At 34.0% G+C, this 18,404-nt stretch overlaps 1 protein-coding gene across 1 annotated transcript in view; it reads right to left on the bottom strand.

The window, feature by feature from the left end:
- CNTN5 (contactin 5) overlaps nt 1-18,404 on the bottom strand; it is a 1,016,845-nt gene that overhangs the window by 238,157 nt on the left and 760,284 nt on the right. The window contains exon 10 of the mRNA XM_074372920.1: nt 2,322-2,503. Coding sequence (XP_074229021.1) covers nt 2,322-2,503 — 182 coding nt within the window. The remainder of the gene's footprint in view (nt 1-2,321; nt 2,504-18,404) is intronic.

Genomic DNA, 18,404 nt, shown 5'->3' with positions numbered 1-18,404 from the left:
ATCATATGATTCTTACTCTTCAGTGTTTAAGGTGGTATATCACATTGATCGATTTGTGAATGTTGAACTATCCTCACATTTCTGGGATAAGTCCCACCTGATCATGGTGTATGGTCCTTTTAATGTACTGTTGATATCAATTTGCCCATATTTTGTTGAGGATTTATGTTTCTATGTTTATCAGTGATGTTGGCCTGTAATCTCTGTGTGTGTGTGTGTGTGTGTGTGTGTGAGATATCTTTGGTTTTGGTCTCAGGGTGATGCTGACCTTGTAGAAGGCGTTTAGAAGTATTCTTTCCTCTGAAAATTTCTGAATCATTTGAAAATGACAGATGTTAACTTTCTTTAAATTTTTGGTAGATTTCACCTGTGAGGCCATCTGGTACTGGATTTTTTTTTTTGCTGGGAGATTCTTTTTTTTCCCAATTACTGATTCAATTTCATTACTGGTAATTGGTCTGTTCATATTTTCTGTTTCTTCCTGATTCATTCTTGGGAGATTGTACAGTTCCAGAAATTTATCCATTTCTTCTACATTGTCCATTTTATTGACATATAATTGTTGATAGTAATCTTCTATAATCTCTTGAATTTCTGTGGAGTTGGCTATAACTTCCCCTCTTTCTTTTCTGATTTTATTTATATGGACCCTCTCTCTCTTTTTCTTTATGAGTTGTCTAAATGTTGATCAATTTTGCTTGTCTTTGCAAAGTACTAGCTTAGTTTCATTAATCTTTTGTATATTTTTAGTCTCTATTTCATTTATTTCTGGCTTGTTTGCTGCCAGGCCGTGTGTCATAACAGTGGCTGCTGGCCTGCTTGTCATAACAGTGGCTGGCTGCATGGCTTGGTGGCCCAGGGCTGGCACTGACCCTTTGGTTGGTGGGGCTATGTACTGGGGTAGCTGGTTGTGTGGCCCTGGAGGTCCTGGGACTGGTGCCAGTCTGCTGATGGCAGGGGATAGGTCTGAGTCAGCTAACTGCCAGAGCGCTGGTAGGTGGGATAGCCTTTAAGGTACAAATTCTCTGGAATGCTTTCTTTGAATCATCCCAGTAGAATGCAGTAGAATCTGCTCCCATAAACTTTGCATATGCTTTTATCACAGTAGATAGCATGCTCTGTCCTACGTGGGGTTTATTTTTCATCTAATCTAGTGGACCAAGAGCTCCTTCAAATCTCTATTGCCACCATGTAGTGCAGTAATAGGCACTTAATAAACATTAGTTGAGTCAATGAGTGAATAAACAAAATGTGCATGGCATAGTCAATTTGGCTGGCATGCTGAATTCCTAAAGGAGTTGTTACAAGTAAGAAAAGAAAAACAGTTTGAATTAAGATATTAATATTTCAGAATACTCTTTAGAGTCCCTGTGAAGGACACTGACTTCTTCAGGAGAACTGATATTGAAACACAGTTACAGTTGCTGGTGGATTCAATCTGTTTAATTTCATATTGGAAGCATCTGTATTTGCTTGTATCAGTGCTCTGGGTTATCATTTTCCTCTGCTTTTTAGTGTCCTCATCTGGGAAATAAGAATACTATAACTTATCCTTTATAATGTACATTATAAAAGCAAATATGAAAAGTAATAAATATGAAAAGTCCAATTTGTGATTCATAGAGGTAAAAATGAGATTATAGATTTTTGAAATAGATTTTCCCAATTCTTACACAAAACTTGGTTGACTCTTTGGAATTTCTGGACACTATAAACATAGGCTGCAAAGGTCATTTATCATACAGATGCATTAATTTAGATTAGGGCAATAAAGTTTTTCTGTAAAGAATGAGATAGCAAATATTGAGGCTTTGCAAGTCAGCTGATCTCTTTCTCAACTACTTAATTCTCCTTTAACACTGCAAAGCTGACAGAGGCAATATGTATACAAAGGAATGTGGCTGTGTGTTCAAATACATTTCTATCTACAAAAAAGAAAAAAAAGGCAACTGGGTAGGATTTGGTTCAAGGGCAATAAATTGTGACTCCTGATTCAGGCCAAGGGCAAGAATAAGTTAATAAAGGTTACAAGATTTCTAAGTTATCAGACGATGGCTTTGGTGCTGGGAAAATACCTCATTTTTAAGGTTATTAATTCTCTGTGCTATACAAAGAACCTGATAATTCCCCATTCATTTTTAATTTGAATAATTTCTGTGTGTAGTGTAATTTTGCCTGATGCTTTACTATGCAAAAGAATCATGATTATAAATTATTACTTTTTTTTTTTGCACCTAACAAATAACAGTTAGTTCAAGTTAATTTGCAGTTTCAGTTTGATGCTTGGGACTAGAGCATCAAGCTTGGCTGAGAACACTTACTGTATACTTGTAATTGTCCACGAAAGGAATTTTTTCCACGTGTGTTTTCAGCTTTGCACTCATATATGCCTGCATCATCCAGCTGCACGTTGGGTATTTCCAGTACTGCCTGAGATTTACGCAGACGTGCCTTACCAGGAATATAACCATTAACCTTCATCCACGTGATTGTTGGAACTGGGCTACAACAAGGAGCAAAGATACCATTAATACACTTCCCACTATTAGGAACATAGATTCTGTTATCTGGTAATTTAAGCACTTAATAGGCTGAGTGCAATAAAGTGTAATCATAATTAAGGACCATGTGCTGGTTGATATACTTCTTTTTCCATGTGGATTGTCTGGCAAGCAGTTAGATTACAAGGAAGATAGTTTCCTTTTCTTTCATATTTCAGGAAAGCAAGTCAGAGACTAAACTTATACATACATATGTTACATGGTTTTTTTTAACTTTGTAAAATTGTTTAAATGGCAAAAGTAATATATGCTTATTGTAAGGAATTGAACAAAAGAGTCATAAAATAAATGAATTAAGAACTCTTTTTGGCTCCACCCCTTCAAATATCTTCTTTCTGCCAAAAGCAATATAGTTTGCAAGTAATTTCCCACCCTGTCTCTATGATGCATTTATAAACACATATAATTAGTTATTTTATTAATAAAAGATCAGATCCAAGATCATCTCCTGACTTATTCTGGTCAATAGCTGCATGTTGTTCCATTGTATAGATATATCAGAATTTAATCAACCATCCCTATGGTTAGACATTCAGTGTAATCCCAGTTTATTTTCCTCCTTTTTTTTTTTTTTTTTTTGCCACTAAGGAACAATATTGCTCTAAACAACTTTGTACATATATCATATCCTATTGCTTTTATTTCCACAGCCGGCATTCACAAAGTAGAATTGATAGATCAAAGGGCACACACATTTTTCATTTTAATAAGTATTGCCAGATTGTTTTTCAATAATACAGTAGCAGTTTCAACTCTGATCAGTAATACATGAGACTGTTTTCCCATATCCTGGCCCACCATGCTATGTGATCAATCTGTTTAATTTCTGTCAGTATTGAAAGGTAAAAAATGGCATATCATTAATATTTCTCTGAACTGTAAGAAAGTTGAACATCTTTTCATAATTACATTGGCAATTTGCATCTGCTTTTCTGTGAATTATTTGCTTGTGTTCTTTTTCAAGTTTTTCTTTCATTTTTCTATTTGCCTGCTGGCATTGTTTAATTTCTTACAGTTCTTTGTGTATGAAAGCCATTATGACTTTTACAGCAAAATTCTTCTTCAGTGTATTGCTAGTTTATGATGGCAACTGTGATTCAATTTTATAAACATTTTTGGGAGAAAAAAATCTGTAGTTTCTGAATTTTTGTTTGTAAAATTCTTTTGTAAATCGAAGTTATGTCCATATTTCCTTCACTGCTTCTGATAGCATTGGTTTTTAAAATAAGCATTTTGAATTTTTAACTATTTCTGTGTTTTAATTTATGAATTTGTTTTTTTATTTACTTATTCTTCTTTCTCGATTACTATATTTATAATTGTACTCAAACCTGTTTAGCTGGATGAGCAATACAATTATTGTTTATGGTTAATAATAAAAGTATAAGATCTTTTCCTCTGCTATAAGAGGTACCTACATGCCATATATTTTCATATGCAGAAATAGTGAATTATACAGTTTCTGCTTTTTGGAACTTATTAAATCAACCTTTTAGCTAAATATAGAATGAATTATTGTTAGTTTTATGTCCATTGGGAAAAAAGGTCTATTTTATTTTTGATAAAAGTTTTAAAGTTAGCTTTTAGATAGCTTTTGTTAATTGTGCAATTCAAATTTTATTTTAGTGTTTTTCAAAATCTTAAAGCAATTTAATTTTTGCTGAATCAAATCTGTGGATCATCTGTAACTAAAAAAGATAAAAAAACCCAGATAATGGAAAACTACCAAAAGCAAAGCTAGTCTACTTGAAGTAGGAATGAAAGGTTCTAGAATTTACCTGCTTATGCCTCCAAGCCACAATACATAGTAGAAAACTACTGTTCCATACCCTTTTCATTTTTGTCCTAATTGATCTGTCACACTGAAAGAGGTGTGTTAAATTTCCTATTACCATCACTGCTAGTATCTTCTCATATTTAAAAAAATATATATATTATATTTTGATTGCATTTTCTCTGCAAATACATGTTCATGAAAATAATACAATTTTAGAGTTTTAATTATATTTATCAGACTAAAATGTTCCAGTTGTTAATTTAGTGGTAATTTTACTTTAAATAATCTTTTATCCTATTTTTGCTTATTTCTTTCTTTTTCTTGTATGAGTGCATGGTGTGTCACTTTGTTTTGATCTGATTTCTCTTAAACAGTTAGATTTCATTTTTGACTTGTCTTTCAATAACAGAAGTTGACTTTGGAATTTGTGGTTCCAATTGATAATAATTGTTCTTATTCAGCCACCTTTTTTAGTAAAAAAAATGCAAAATATACTTATTTAATATATTCATCACAAGGGCTTAACCACTTAATCTAAAAAGCAGAAATAAAACAAAAATGCGATGAGGCAACATACAGAGTCCTACACAGAAATCAAGGAAAGGACAGACCATCTAAGGAAAAAAATAAGATGACACAAGGAAAGAGCTGGACAGCCCGGGTCAGGGCTCTTGTGGGGAGACCTGCTTTGAGCAGCTTTCTTGCAGGCGCTTCTTAAAGGCCATGTGGTTTTTCCAGAGCTCTGCCACATGTGTGTGGCTGTCGACGCTGGGTTCTCCAAGCAGGCTCTGGATGGAGAGCAGCGATTTTATGTTCATTTTCTCTACCAAATTGTTTGGGCTAGTCTGTGTTCTTTGAATTTTAATGTAAGTTTTAAAAGCAGCTTGCTGATTTAGGTTTCCGTGGATTTTGACTGGATTATGTTGAATTAATATTTGTACTGGGGGAGAACTGGCATCGGAATACTACTGAGTCTTGTACTCCATAAACATGGTATACCTCCTCAGTGATTCAGATAGTCTTTCATTTCTCTCTCTGCTATTTCTCTACCTTTTCTGCTCACTGAGATTGTTGTGATCTTCCTGAACTCCTACTCCCTAAGTCAGTTTGTGGTACATGCTTCCAGGCAGAAGGCAGGAATGAGGCACATTAGTTTTCTATTTATTAAAAAAAGTAAATAAACTACAACTAACCTCAACAAAGGCTGAGGGAACAAAAGTTAGTCACAAAGGGCTATGTATGTTCTAATATGAATTTAGCTATACTTTTTTGTGTATATATATTTTATTGAAGTATATTCACCATAAGTTACTGCAGGATATTGAATATAGTTCCCTGTGCTATATAGTATAATCTTGTTGTTTATCTATTATATATATTAGTTAGGTTCTGCAAATCTTGAACTCCCAATTTATCCCTTCCCACCCCTTCCCCTTTGGTTACCATAAGTTTGTTTTCTATGTCTGTGAATCTGTTTCTGTTTTGTAAATAAGTTCGGTTTTTTTTAGATCCCACGTATAAGTAATATTATACGGTGTTTTTTTTTTTTCTCTTCTGGCTTACTTCACTTAGAATGACAATCTCCAGGTCCATTCATGTTGCTGCAAATGGCATTAATTTATTATTTTTTATGGCCGAGTAGTATTCCATTACATAAATATACCACAGCTTCTTTATCCAGTCATCTGTCAATGGACATTTAGGTTGTTTCCATGTCTTGGCTATTGTAAACAGTGCTGCTATGAACATTGGGGTGCATGTATCTTTTTGAATGCAGGTTCCTTCTGGATATATGCCCAGCAGTGGGATTGCTGGATCATATGGTAAGTTCATTTTTAGTCTTTTGAGGAATCTCCATACTGTTTTCAATAACACCAAATTTAGTAATACTTTAAAATCAAGAAAAAATAAAGAACAATTTTTTAGACATATCCATGTGTCATAAGATAGTTTTGTTAGAGGAAATCACAAGGATGAAAAACAAATACTTCAGGTTGTTGGTTCTTCATGAGGAAAGGCAGGTGAGATTGGTGAAGACCACACAATGACTGCAAGGTTACTGATACTCTTGGCACTATTTTGGTCCTTAAGTTTGTTGCTCAGTTCTCAAGACTTCTTTTGTATTAATTATATATTAAAATGTATAGGCCAAAAGTGTTTGATGTTTTTATTTCTCACTCATGTATTTTCAGACATAATTGTCATCTTTTTCCAAATGTAAATTTTGATGGATAAATAAACCTTAAACACCCAATTTTCTTTTTATATTCATTTTATCATCATCAGGTTCTATAATCACTATTTGCTTATGTGATGGCATTTCTAGTACAGGTCTGTTTTAAAATAATAAATGTATATCTAAAATAATATATGTAGTCATTCATATTTTTCCCACTAACATATAGTAATATTGGTTTTCAATTCATTCTTGGAGGACAATTGATTTCTGACACTTTACATTAAGTTTCTTCATCCTTACATTTACTACTAACTAATTAATCTACACATAACGAGTCTAATAAAGTGGAGAAGTACCATTGAAAGAAAGCTTAGTTATTTTGGATAAGAATAATCCCTTCTTGATATTATTTTCTTACATCTAGATTTCTATATTTTCCCCCAATAATATACAAAATTACTCAACTGAACACTTATTTTGCATAACATCTTTTCCTTCTGTCTCTAACCTTTACATCATCTCTACCTTAGCTTGTGTTTTGGGAATCACTAAATGGAATTATAATTGACCCTGAATTATTTAACTAAAAACACACTACCTCAAACAGTAATGACCACAGTTAAAATTGTCATTCTCCACTTTCCTAAATTTTTAAGGTCTTAATTTTAAATGGCCTATCCATTGACTTTCTGACTCCTGTTTGAATCATGTTCGCTACTTTATTTATTTACCTGTAACAAGGTCTTAATTTCTATGCATCACTTCATTCCGTCTCCCAGGGACAGGAACCCAGCATAAACAGAAAAAAAAAACCGTGAGATGGAAGGCAAGACTGTGGGACAGGGGTGAGCAGACTCAGGACACGAGGTCGCAGGGGTCATGAGAAGTCACTTCCGGTAGCAGAGAGACAAGGTTGCACTTTGATGGCATAAGAAGTAAGAAGAACTAACAAGGAAAAAACAGAGAACTTAAGAGTGATTACGGTCAAGAGGCAGGGTGAGCAGTTTCAAGATTTCAATTATGTTCATTAACTCCTTCAATATTTTTCTGAGTCCTCACTATATGCCAGATCTATATTAGAAAGGAAGATCAATACAATAAATGATAAAATGTATTATGGAATTTATGACTTAATTAGAAAGACCAAAACAATGAACTAAATGATTCAAATACAAAAGGAGATGGTGCAAAGAGAAACAGTCAAGAAGACCGTTTATGTTAGACTGGGAGGTGAGGGAATGCAGCCCAGAAGAGATGAAATTGAGATGAGCCCTGAAGCTTAGGGAAATTCACCCAGGCAGCAAAAATATGTTGTTGGCAGTGGAATCTACGGGCATAAACACAGAGAAGCAGGAGATAGCATATCAGATTGATGGAACATCGTATGTTACATTGCAGGAAGTGTGCAGGAAGGCACTGGCAAATTTGTGAAATGTGCATATTTTCCCTTCAAAAACAAAGATATATTCAAATTTTGAAAGTTTTAATGCTGTTTACTTCCATTTTTTTCTCTTGTGTTTTCAAGATTAGCATTCTAAAAATTTTGCCTCTAAGTTGTTAGAAGCTTTGGAATATAAAAATTCTGAAAAGCATGGATGGAGTGGCTGAAGACTTATTTGAAAAGATCTCTGTATGCAATGATTTCTGTGTGGAAAGATTCTGTATGCTGTACACACAAACTATTACTAAACGAAGTAGTGGTCCTGAGCCTACCACAGTGCTAACTTTTTACAGGCATTTTGGACAGCCCATATTCACTTATATTGTCCATGACACCTTAGGGGAAATCAGATAATTTTGGCTGTTTTCAAATGACTTATTTATAATCCAGGAGGATTCATCCATTTTTTTTTTTTGTAGGGACATGGAATTAAAAAAAAATATCTGGGACAATGGTAAAATTCAAATCTACTTAATATTATGATATTATTCAAAAATTATTTTCAATAATAACCTGAAATGGGGTTGTTGCTTAAAAAGAGGACCGGTTTTAGTTGCACTAAAAGGATGATTAGAAATATCAGCTTTGAAGGTATGGCAGAGATGGTTGTATTTCCCCCTATTTCAGACTGTTGAAATTATATCTGTTTAGCTATACATTTGATTTTCATGTAGAATAAGCAATGCAACTTAAAGAAGATAAAGGAGCTTTTTCTTGCTCATGTTGTACTGACGAAACACTATCCATTTGGCTCAAAAATATCTCTGCTAACAACAGTAAAAGACTATGAAGCCACATTGAAATTCTGACAGAAGCTTTTTGTTACGCGCTGTCAAAGTGACAGGATAAAAAGTGCTTCCAAACGTAGTTCTAGAAAGTAAGGAAAGTGTTGGATGAACTTTCGCCGTTGTTGAAGTCATTAAGGTATTTTTTAAAGATCTTTTTCATACATACGATAAGGTAATATGTAGAATCTGTCAAGGTACGAGGAGTACTTAGCTGTAAAGATTTAATGATTTCAAAGGAAAGTACTCCCCAGCTGCAAATCACTGTTCATGGACAAATTGTAGGTCTGTCTAATGGAGCTTCCTATTTTCTTTGCATAAGTCACAAGTGACATATGAATTTTACATCTGATGTGAAAATATACACAGTTATGGCTCCTTTGTGATGTGCACAAAAAAGAAGGAAACACTGTATATCTTTGACAGAAACGGAAAGAAGTTTTATAACTTTTCTCTAAGAAAGCATATAAAAAGCCACCATAAAAAAAGCTATTGAACCAAAGGTATTTTTTTCTTTTATGATCTTGTATCTCAAAAAAAAAAAAAAAGGATAAAACTCTGCTGCTAATGTAGGTGATCACTACTAGCTATATAATACGCAAAATTTTTGAAGGCAGAAGTTTTCCTTGTAAAAGTTTGGAAACTTTCAGGGATCCTAAGCATCATGCCTAGATCTTTGAGAGAGTTTCACCTTTGAGGCAAAAAAAACACTGTCACAGCCACCACCAATTGGACTAACTAGCATTTAGGGAGAAGAAATGAATTGCCTCTAATTTAAGTATAAGCTGTAGATCTGTCTGCTTTCTGATTCTTGACTAATGTCTGACTCATAGCTTTCCCATGATACTGATATTTCTGCTTAGGAACTAAGAGTCACAGTTTGGAATATGCCCAATCACTTTTAATTATCTTAGGCAAATAATCAAGTTTGGGTAAAAAAAAATTGAGATTACAACCTGGCATGACCTGGATGTTTTTATCATTGTTTTATAAAGCATATTAATTTTTCTTTCCATTTAGAGAAAGTAATATAACAGTGAAAGCAGTCAGTTCTGAGGTCAGCCCATGTCTCAAATATTGGCAATTGGTTGCCTTCCTTTTCCAAATGTTCTTCCTGGGTGCTTCTTATCCTCCAAATCAGAGGAGACTCTTGAATCCAGTCAAACAAGGCGAACTCAGAAGAATCACATGTCAAATCGTTTTTGCCAAGGAACAACAGCACTAGGTTTGAAGATAGCTGAAGGAACTTTCTGGAATAATGCTATGTTCATTCATTTGCTAAAAATTACGTATGGTGCATCTACTATGTAATATTTGGTAATGGATTTTATAATAGATACGGGGGTTATAATGATAAACATGGTGGACATGGAACTTTCATACAATTAGTGAGGTAATGACTTTAAGGAATAATAGGCATGATTTTGAGGAAGTAGAGATAGGAGTACCCAATGGAGTATGAGGGGCAGTGGAGAATGTTTTCTTAAGCAAGAAATATTAAGTTCCGACTTGAAGAACAGGTAGCAGTTATCTAGGCAGAGACAAAGATCTTCAGGAAGAGTTAACAGCATGGGTTGCCTCATAAGAGAAGGGTTGGTGCTTGGCTGTCAATGGCTAGAGACAAGGCTGGAGAGGTGGGCAGAGTGAGTATGAAATACCTTAAAAACAACTTCCAAAAGCCTGGACTTTTCCTAATAGTTACTGAAAATCTTTGAAATACTTTAAGCAGAAGTGTGATGCTCATATTTGAGTTTAGGACAAGGCTCTGCAAACATTTTTTTAAAGTGAGAGACAGTAAACATTTTAAGCTTGCAAACCAGATGGTCTCTGTTGTAAATACTCAACCTTGCCATTGTAGTGAGAAAACAGACACAGAAATGAACATAAATGAATGGGTATGGCTGTGCTCCAATAAAACTTTATGAAGAAAGGTGATCAGTCATGATCCACAGTTTGCCAACCCTTGGTTTAGGATGCAGCAAGTAGAATGCTTTGAAAATAAGTAAAATTAGAGATCAGGAGAAAAATTAAGGGGCCGATGAAAAATCTATATGATAGATGACTCTGGTCTAGACAAAGGTAATGGAGTAGAAATAAGAAATGGGTATTTAAGATGTTTAAGAGGTAGAAACAGCAGGACTTGACATTAGGTGCAGTCTGAATGAGAAAAAAGGAGGTTGCAATATTAGTGGGTTTGTGGCTTATATAACTGGATAACAAGAGAATATTAATTGGGCTATTAATATGAGCCATTGTTCTAAGCACTTTGTATTTATCAACTCATTGAATTCCTTCCTTCCTTTCCTCATACTGTGGTAAGAACACTTAACATGAGACCTAGTCTCAAATTTTTCAGTGTTCAATAAGTTACATTAAACTATCAGCACAACATTGTACAGAAGATCTAGAACTTAATAAATCCTGTATAAATGAGACTTTATCATATTGAATAACAACTCCCTATTTTTCTCTCCCCACAGCCCCTGGTGACCATCATCCTACTCTCTGCTTCTATGTGTTTGACTATTTTATATCTCATGTAAGTGGTATCATGCAGCATTTGTCATTTTCTGACTGGCTTTTTTACTTAGTGTAATGTTCTCAAAATTCATCCATATGACAGGATTTCCTTATTTTTTTAAGGCTGAATAATATTCCATTATATATATGTAACATTTTCTTCATGCATTCATCTATCAATGCACATTAGATAATTTGCAAATCTTGGTTTCTATAAATAATGCAGCAATGAATATGGAAGTGCAAAAATCTCTTCAAGATCCTAATTTCATTTCTTCTGGATAAATACTGAAAAGTAGGACAACTGGATTATATGGTAGTTATATTTTCAATTTTCTGAGGAAACTCCATAATATTTGTAATAGTGGTGGTACCATTTTATATTCCCACCATCAAGGTATAAGAGTTTTTCCACATTCTTACCAACACTTGTCATCTTTTGATTTTTTTTTGATAATAGCCACCCTAACAAGTATAAGGTGATATCTAATGGTATTTTTCATTCATATTTCCCTGCTGATTAGTGATACTGAACATCTTTGCCACTATGAAGACATAACCAGGCTAATAGCAACATCAAGAGCCAAAGTAAGGTTAGGGACAATCCCATTAGAATAGGACCATTTTAGAGAATTCTCTGCTTTCTTCAGTAGTGCTAGGCAGCTTGAGAAGAGGCACACAGACCTTGGAGGATTAGATACGGTGAGGAACAGAAGAGTTGGTATAATGAAAGAACATGTGGCAAGGAACTTGATATGAGACAGAGTGACCAAAGCAGTGGACCATATGCTCTAGTTCATAAAAGGAAAGAGATGAAGACAGAGGTCCTGATAAAAAAGAAGACATTAGACACCATGGATAAGGTAATTTTGATGTGGTTCAAGACTGAATGGGGTTGCAAATAATGTAGTAACATATCTGTAAAGATGGGAAGTCATAGTCAGAAAGTGTTATAATTAATTTTACTATTTCAGATGCAGCATATTTGCACAAATGGATTTATACATGAACAATAAACATTCTGTCTTATTTTACACTCTCTACCTTGCTCTCACCTTCTACTGTAATTTTCTAGTTTCGGCCAGAAAAGCTGAATTGTTTCCTAGTATCCCTCCCAAATTTGATGCTTATAGTTTAGAACATTGCAAAGTCTGCTTGTCTGGATTTATATTATAATGCATTGCCTTAAAAACTCTGTATATGCGTTGTAGAAAGTGGATATGTTGGATCAAAATTTACATGGGAAAAGGGTCTGCTGTACAGAAGGACCACAAAGTTTGTGATCATCTGCTCTGCATGTTAATTCCTATTTAATGTTCATCCTGTTTTCATCTGCACTGAGTTCTATTAAAGTATATAGCTTTTTAAAAAGATTGCACAGCAACAGACATTTTATTAAAACAAAAGTTTAGATGAAATTTTAAGAACTGCATTCTGCTATCAAAATAATGAAATTGAAGCTGAAAGCCGACCAAAAATATTCAGCCATTAAAAATTCATGCTTGTAGATTAAAGTGAGAAAGAAATGTCATTCTTTTATATTGATTTTACCTATTCTTATACTCAAGGACTATCTATGTAGGGATCATATAAAAACACATTTCTCCTTTAGTAAAGATGCTTGTAAACTTCTTCCCCATATACGTGGGCAGGAATAACAGACTCAAGTATTTAAAAACAACATTCAGAAACAAATTAATGTCATCATAAGTTTTCATGACAAATTTATGCAGGAATTCTATTTCAGTGCAAGAGTACTGGCATAACAAACTGGCAGACAGTCCTTTCTTAATATTCTTTAAACTTTCATTTTTGATAAATAAATAATCATGAGAGACCCACAGTATTAGAGTTATCCTTGTGTAAGATTCCCAGAGTAATGGGTATTCCAAGTAGTACACTGCTTACTAAGAGGAAACCTGAAGCTACTCAATATATTTCCTTGGCTAATTAAATGTATACCATTATAAGAAACTATACCTTTTCTTTCTGGAACATTTCAAGTTATGTTTATTTATAACCCTACCATTTTGTGTCACCTCCTGTTTTGACTAGCATTAAAGGATAAAACTTAAGTTGATGATGATACTGAAAATAGTCCATAGTAAATTAAAATATAATTCCTTAATATAATAAAACGAAATCCACAGTAATACAACTAAATATCATAGCAGAAAAAAAATAGCATTTAGAACATTCAAATAGATAATCTGATTTGCTGTATCTGATATTACCATAGTGACATTTTCAGAATGCCCTCTCAGAATCTTCATGGGGCAAACATATCAAAATAAAGGTTTATCTCTCATCACTCCCTCCATCCCCCAGGTTTCTAAAACATTGTTTCTAGTTGAACTGAGTATATGGTTAGGTGCATCCGAACTTCTATGACATTGAAGTGCACAGTTCACATGTTCATGTTTGACTGTAGAATTCTGCCAGTAAAGGAGGAGGAATGTAAAACTTTCTCTCTTCTCCTGCGTATCTTTTCATCAATAGGTTAGAGACACTTTAAAGTTGCTGCTAGAAGCCACCAGAGTTTTATGTAAAGCTAGGTCTGTACACTATTCAGTGGGAAGCACAGCTGGTAAATGGTACTGAGACGAGGATTCTCGACCCAGCTCTGATTTCATGGGAGACTCTTGCAGTTATTAATGTCTGTCTAAGCCTTCACTTGTGAAAAGACTGCATTTGGGAAGTGTGGCTTTCCTGACTCTTGACTCATCTATGATTCCCAGACTATAACACCATCTAGCTATTATTAATCGAGCTTTTACTTTGTTGTCAGAGTTTTATTTGGTACATAAATTAAAAGTATCTAAGAAGTTTAAGAAGTATGCTTTATTTTCTCTGTTTCACAGGTAAGTAAACTGACAAAGATATTAAATAATCCTCCAGCTAGAAAAAAAAAAAAGATAGCTCTGGAGCCATTATTCTTATACACGTTCAATATAACATATTCATGGACATGACTCCTTGGGCTCTTTAGGGTATCCAGTAAGAAGAGATGGAGAGAAATGGACAGGCTATGTGGCATCTTTGTAGCATCTGTACACAGCAGATTACATACATCTATGGCACAGCCTAATCTCTCAGGTGGTTAAGATGCCATGCTAGTGAGGTACCACACTAATGAAAAGGCTACAGCTTTCATCTAATTTTAAGATAGTAAATTCTGTTCTTTATCTACTACAGTCACATTTTTTTTACCATTAGATGGTTAGTGCAAAAGTACACCAAACGTAACAATTTGATTGTACTGGTAAAAATTAATTCTATTTCTTCCTATCCTTATCTACACCTTGAGAGCAAAGCATAGCACACTATAGTTCCAACTACAGCCTAGAAGTTTGTGAGTTTAACATATACTCAGTTTCTGGAGCACAACATTCTGAATGAGTTTCCATTCAAGTAAAGTACAGAACAAGCCTTAAGATTCTAGAGGACATTAGCACATACTGAACAATTTATTAACAGACAGTATTATTTTGTAAAGATAGAATAAAAAGGCTGTGAAGATTTATTCCCAAGTCTTACATGCTTAAAATTTACATTATTTATTAAAGACATTTTCTAAACTAAAAATAGCCCAAAAAGTCAAAGGACACAAATAGCATATTAATCACATCACATAAGGAGGTTACACCATAGTCTCTCTCAGCTAGAGAGGAACAGAGCTTCAAATGTGCCTTTCAGTGTCATTTTCCTTGAGTTGCATTTTTATCTGCATTGCACTTGCATTTTTTATAATTGTATTATCTACAGACTTTAAAGTCACCGAGGACCTTTTTAAGCAGAGGAGATTCTAGCCCATATTGCAATTAAAACCAAACATGACTCCAGCTATTTTGCTTCATCATTTTTTTCTACATCCAGATCATATTTTACAGCAGATTTAATAGCAATCGTTATTAAACCGTTAAAACTAATAGTGGAGCAGTATTTATCAAATATGTATGTAGTTTTTACTGGACTCTTGATATTTACGTTTTGCAACTTTTGTGGCCTCTTTGCATCCTCTAAGATCAGTATGTCAAATTCGATGCTAAAATAATCATATAAAATATTTTAAATATTAACAGCAGTTAGAGTAAAATGTCACTTAGCATGTAAAATCAGCTCTAAAAAAATAGTCTTTAAGCTCATGGGGAAAAAAGAAGGGTTTTGACCCGGAAGAATGTTTGGGAAAGATAAAACTCACAAAAAACTTTCCAATATTTCTTATCTATAGAAATGCTTTATAGGTTCAGAGATTTTTTAGATTACTATGACACATGTCAATGTATATTTTAAGTAGAAAGCCAGAAAGTGGATTTTCTATGATCTATTTTCATTTGAAACCATGAAAAGCTGAATGGGACCAGAGAGTGAGAGGTTTACAGAATGTTAGCATTCCTAGTTTAGGAAACGCTTGAGCAATGGGCTGTGTCTTACAGGGTATTTCAGAAAGAAGCAGAACATCAGAGCATTAAGCAAACGTTTCACAAGATAAACGATGTTCCACAAATATTCCGGAGAACTAGGGCGAAAGAGGGAATTAATGTGTAATTCACAGGCCTTTATTCTTGAATCTCTCAGTGAAATTCTAAAATTTTGTGAAATACGTATTGTTATTCCTACTGTACAGATTTTGAATATGAGATTGGATCTAGAAGGTAACTTATCTCATGTCATCTAGCTGGTAAATGATAGCTGACATTTGAAATTTTGTATCTCAAGCTACCAAGCTTTTGTTCTTGTCTTGTTACTTGTCACTAAAAATATACTTTATTAAAATTTAAAAACGTTATAGGTTTCTGTGAATTTAATCCGGCAGATTTCTTTTTGACTATTACAGGACTAAATCAGGAAATTACCTTTGCTTTTGGCTTCTCCTATTTCAAACTCTTTCTGAGGAAAGACCAGGTCAAAGAACCATCTTATTGTCTTTCTATTGCCAGAATTTATGCAATATTTTTTTCTAATAAAGGCAGGTAAATTATACTATATCCCACATGGGGACTGCTTTATTTATGCCTTCTTGGTTAGATAAAGATGGTTAGGGTATCTTTACTTTTGACCTTTCATTTACTTCTTACCTAATAACTAAAAATTAAGGTGGAGAAAACAGCTGAAAATTAGACAAAATAGATCTCAAAATTTTGGACATCAGGCTGTGAAGGACTATGATCCCTGAAATAAGTTAAATAAGCATGTTGAGCCATACAGCTGCCTCTGCCTGCTCCCTGGACAAAGTTCCCGAGGTAGGAGAGACCCAGGCAAAGCTCAGCTGCCTTCCTGAGTGCAGGAGCCAGATGTGAGAGTTGGGGAAAGTTAAGGGAGCTGGAGTTCACAGTACTCAATAAAGGAAAGGTGCCTAGAATGTTACAAATCTACAGAAGATTCCCTTCGAGTATTCTGTGCAGTATGAACCAGCATATGCATTTGAGAAGAATACTTAAAGATGGGAAAGGACATTCTGAATGGATTAGAAGAAAAGTGGAGAATCTTAAAAATCAGGAGTCTGACTAGAGTACTAAGAAAAGTATTACCTTAGTGGTGGGGAAAAATTAACCCTCAACTAAATGGTGCTCAGGTCTTATCTAAAAAAGCAAAAAAGTAAGATCTGAAAGGATCAAATTGTTTCCAAGTAACTTAACCACATCTCTGAATACAGGTCAAGAATACAAAAATACCTAACATCCAACAATGTAAAACTCAAATATCTGACATCAAATGAAAAATTGACAGGTGTGCAAAGGACCAGGAAAACATAACTCATGAGGAGGAAAAATCAATCAACTGAAACTGAAACACAAAAGACATATATGATGGAATTAGTGGACAAGAACATTAAAACAGTCACTGTTAACTGTGTTACATATGCTCAAAAGCCCAGATGAAATCCTTAACATGTAATTTAGGGAAAAAATAAAGGCTTAGGTGCACATAAAGACTTGTAAACAAATGTTCAGAGAAGTTTTATTGGGAATAGCTGAAACCTAGAAGCAACCCAAATGTTCACCAACAAGTGAACACATTGTGATACAGCCCTTACGTGGAATATTGCTTAGTAATATGAAGAAAGGAATTATTGATACACCCAACTATTTATATGAATCTCAAGATAATTACAGCCATACCTCAGAGATATTATGAGTTTAATTCCAGATTATCACAATAAAGCAAATATCACAATAAAGCAAGTTATACAAAATTTTTGGTTCCCCAGTGCACATAATGTATACATTATACTTTAGTTTATTAAGTGTGCAGCAGCATTATTCCTAAAAAAAAAGTACAAACTTTAATTTAACAATACTTTATTGCTAAAAAAGCTACCATCTGAGCCTTCAGTGAGTTTTAAACTTTTTGCAATACTATCACCAAAGATCACTGATCACAGAAGAAATTTGGGGTTTTTTTTTGACACACTGTAACTGACTATACTCAAAAAAAAAAATCACTGATCACAGACCACTATAACAAACACAATAATATCTACAATAATAATAAAAGTTTTAAATATTATAATGATAACCAAAATGACACAGAAACATGGAGTGAGCAAATGTTGGGAAAATGGCGCTAATAGACTTGTTCAATGCAGGGCTGCCCACAAACCTTCAATCTCTAAAAACCACAGTATCTCTGGAATGTAATACAATAAAATGAGGTATGTTTGTGTTCTGAGTGATAAAAGTCAAGCAATAAAAAATTGCATATTGCATAATGTTGGTTATATAGGACTCTAGAAAAATGCAAACTAATCTAAGGTGACTAACAGAGATCAGATCAGTAGCTGTATGAGGTTGGGAATGCATGGATGGAAAGCAGGGAAAGATTACACTTTTACATGCAGAAATGTTTATGGGTTCTAGATATGTTCATTACATGGCTATGTGATAGTTTCATGAATGTACACATAGGTTAAAATGTATCACACTGCATACTTTAAACATTTTCTTGCATGCCAGTGATCCTTCAATAAAGCTTTTAAGAAGCTACCTGAAGAAATGCTTCAGCAGTACAGCTAGTTTACCTAATTGGAAGTCGGACTTAACAGATTTTTTTCCTACACATTTAAGTCACTGAAAATGTATTAGAATATTAATTCTTCCCATTATACTCCTTTAATCCCAAAATGAAAATAACACAAGAA

The sequence above is a fragment of the Camelus bactrianus genome, chromosome 10, assembly GCF_048773025.1.
Source record: "Camelus bactrianus isolate YW-2024 breed Bactrian camel chromosome 10, ASM4877302v1, whole genome shotgun sequence".
Classification (NCBI taxonomy): domain Eukaryota; kingdom Metazoa; phylum Chordata; class Mammalia; order Artiodactyla; family Camelidae; genus Camelus; species Camelus bactrianus.
Note: the sequence above shows the minus strand (reverse complement) of the source record. Positions and strands in the feature narration are given on the sequence as shown.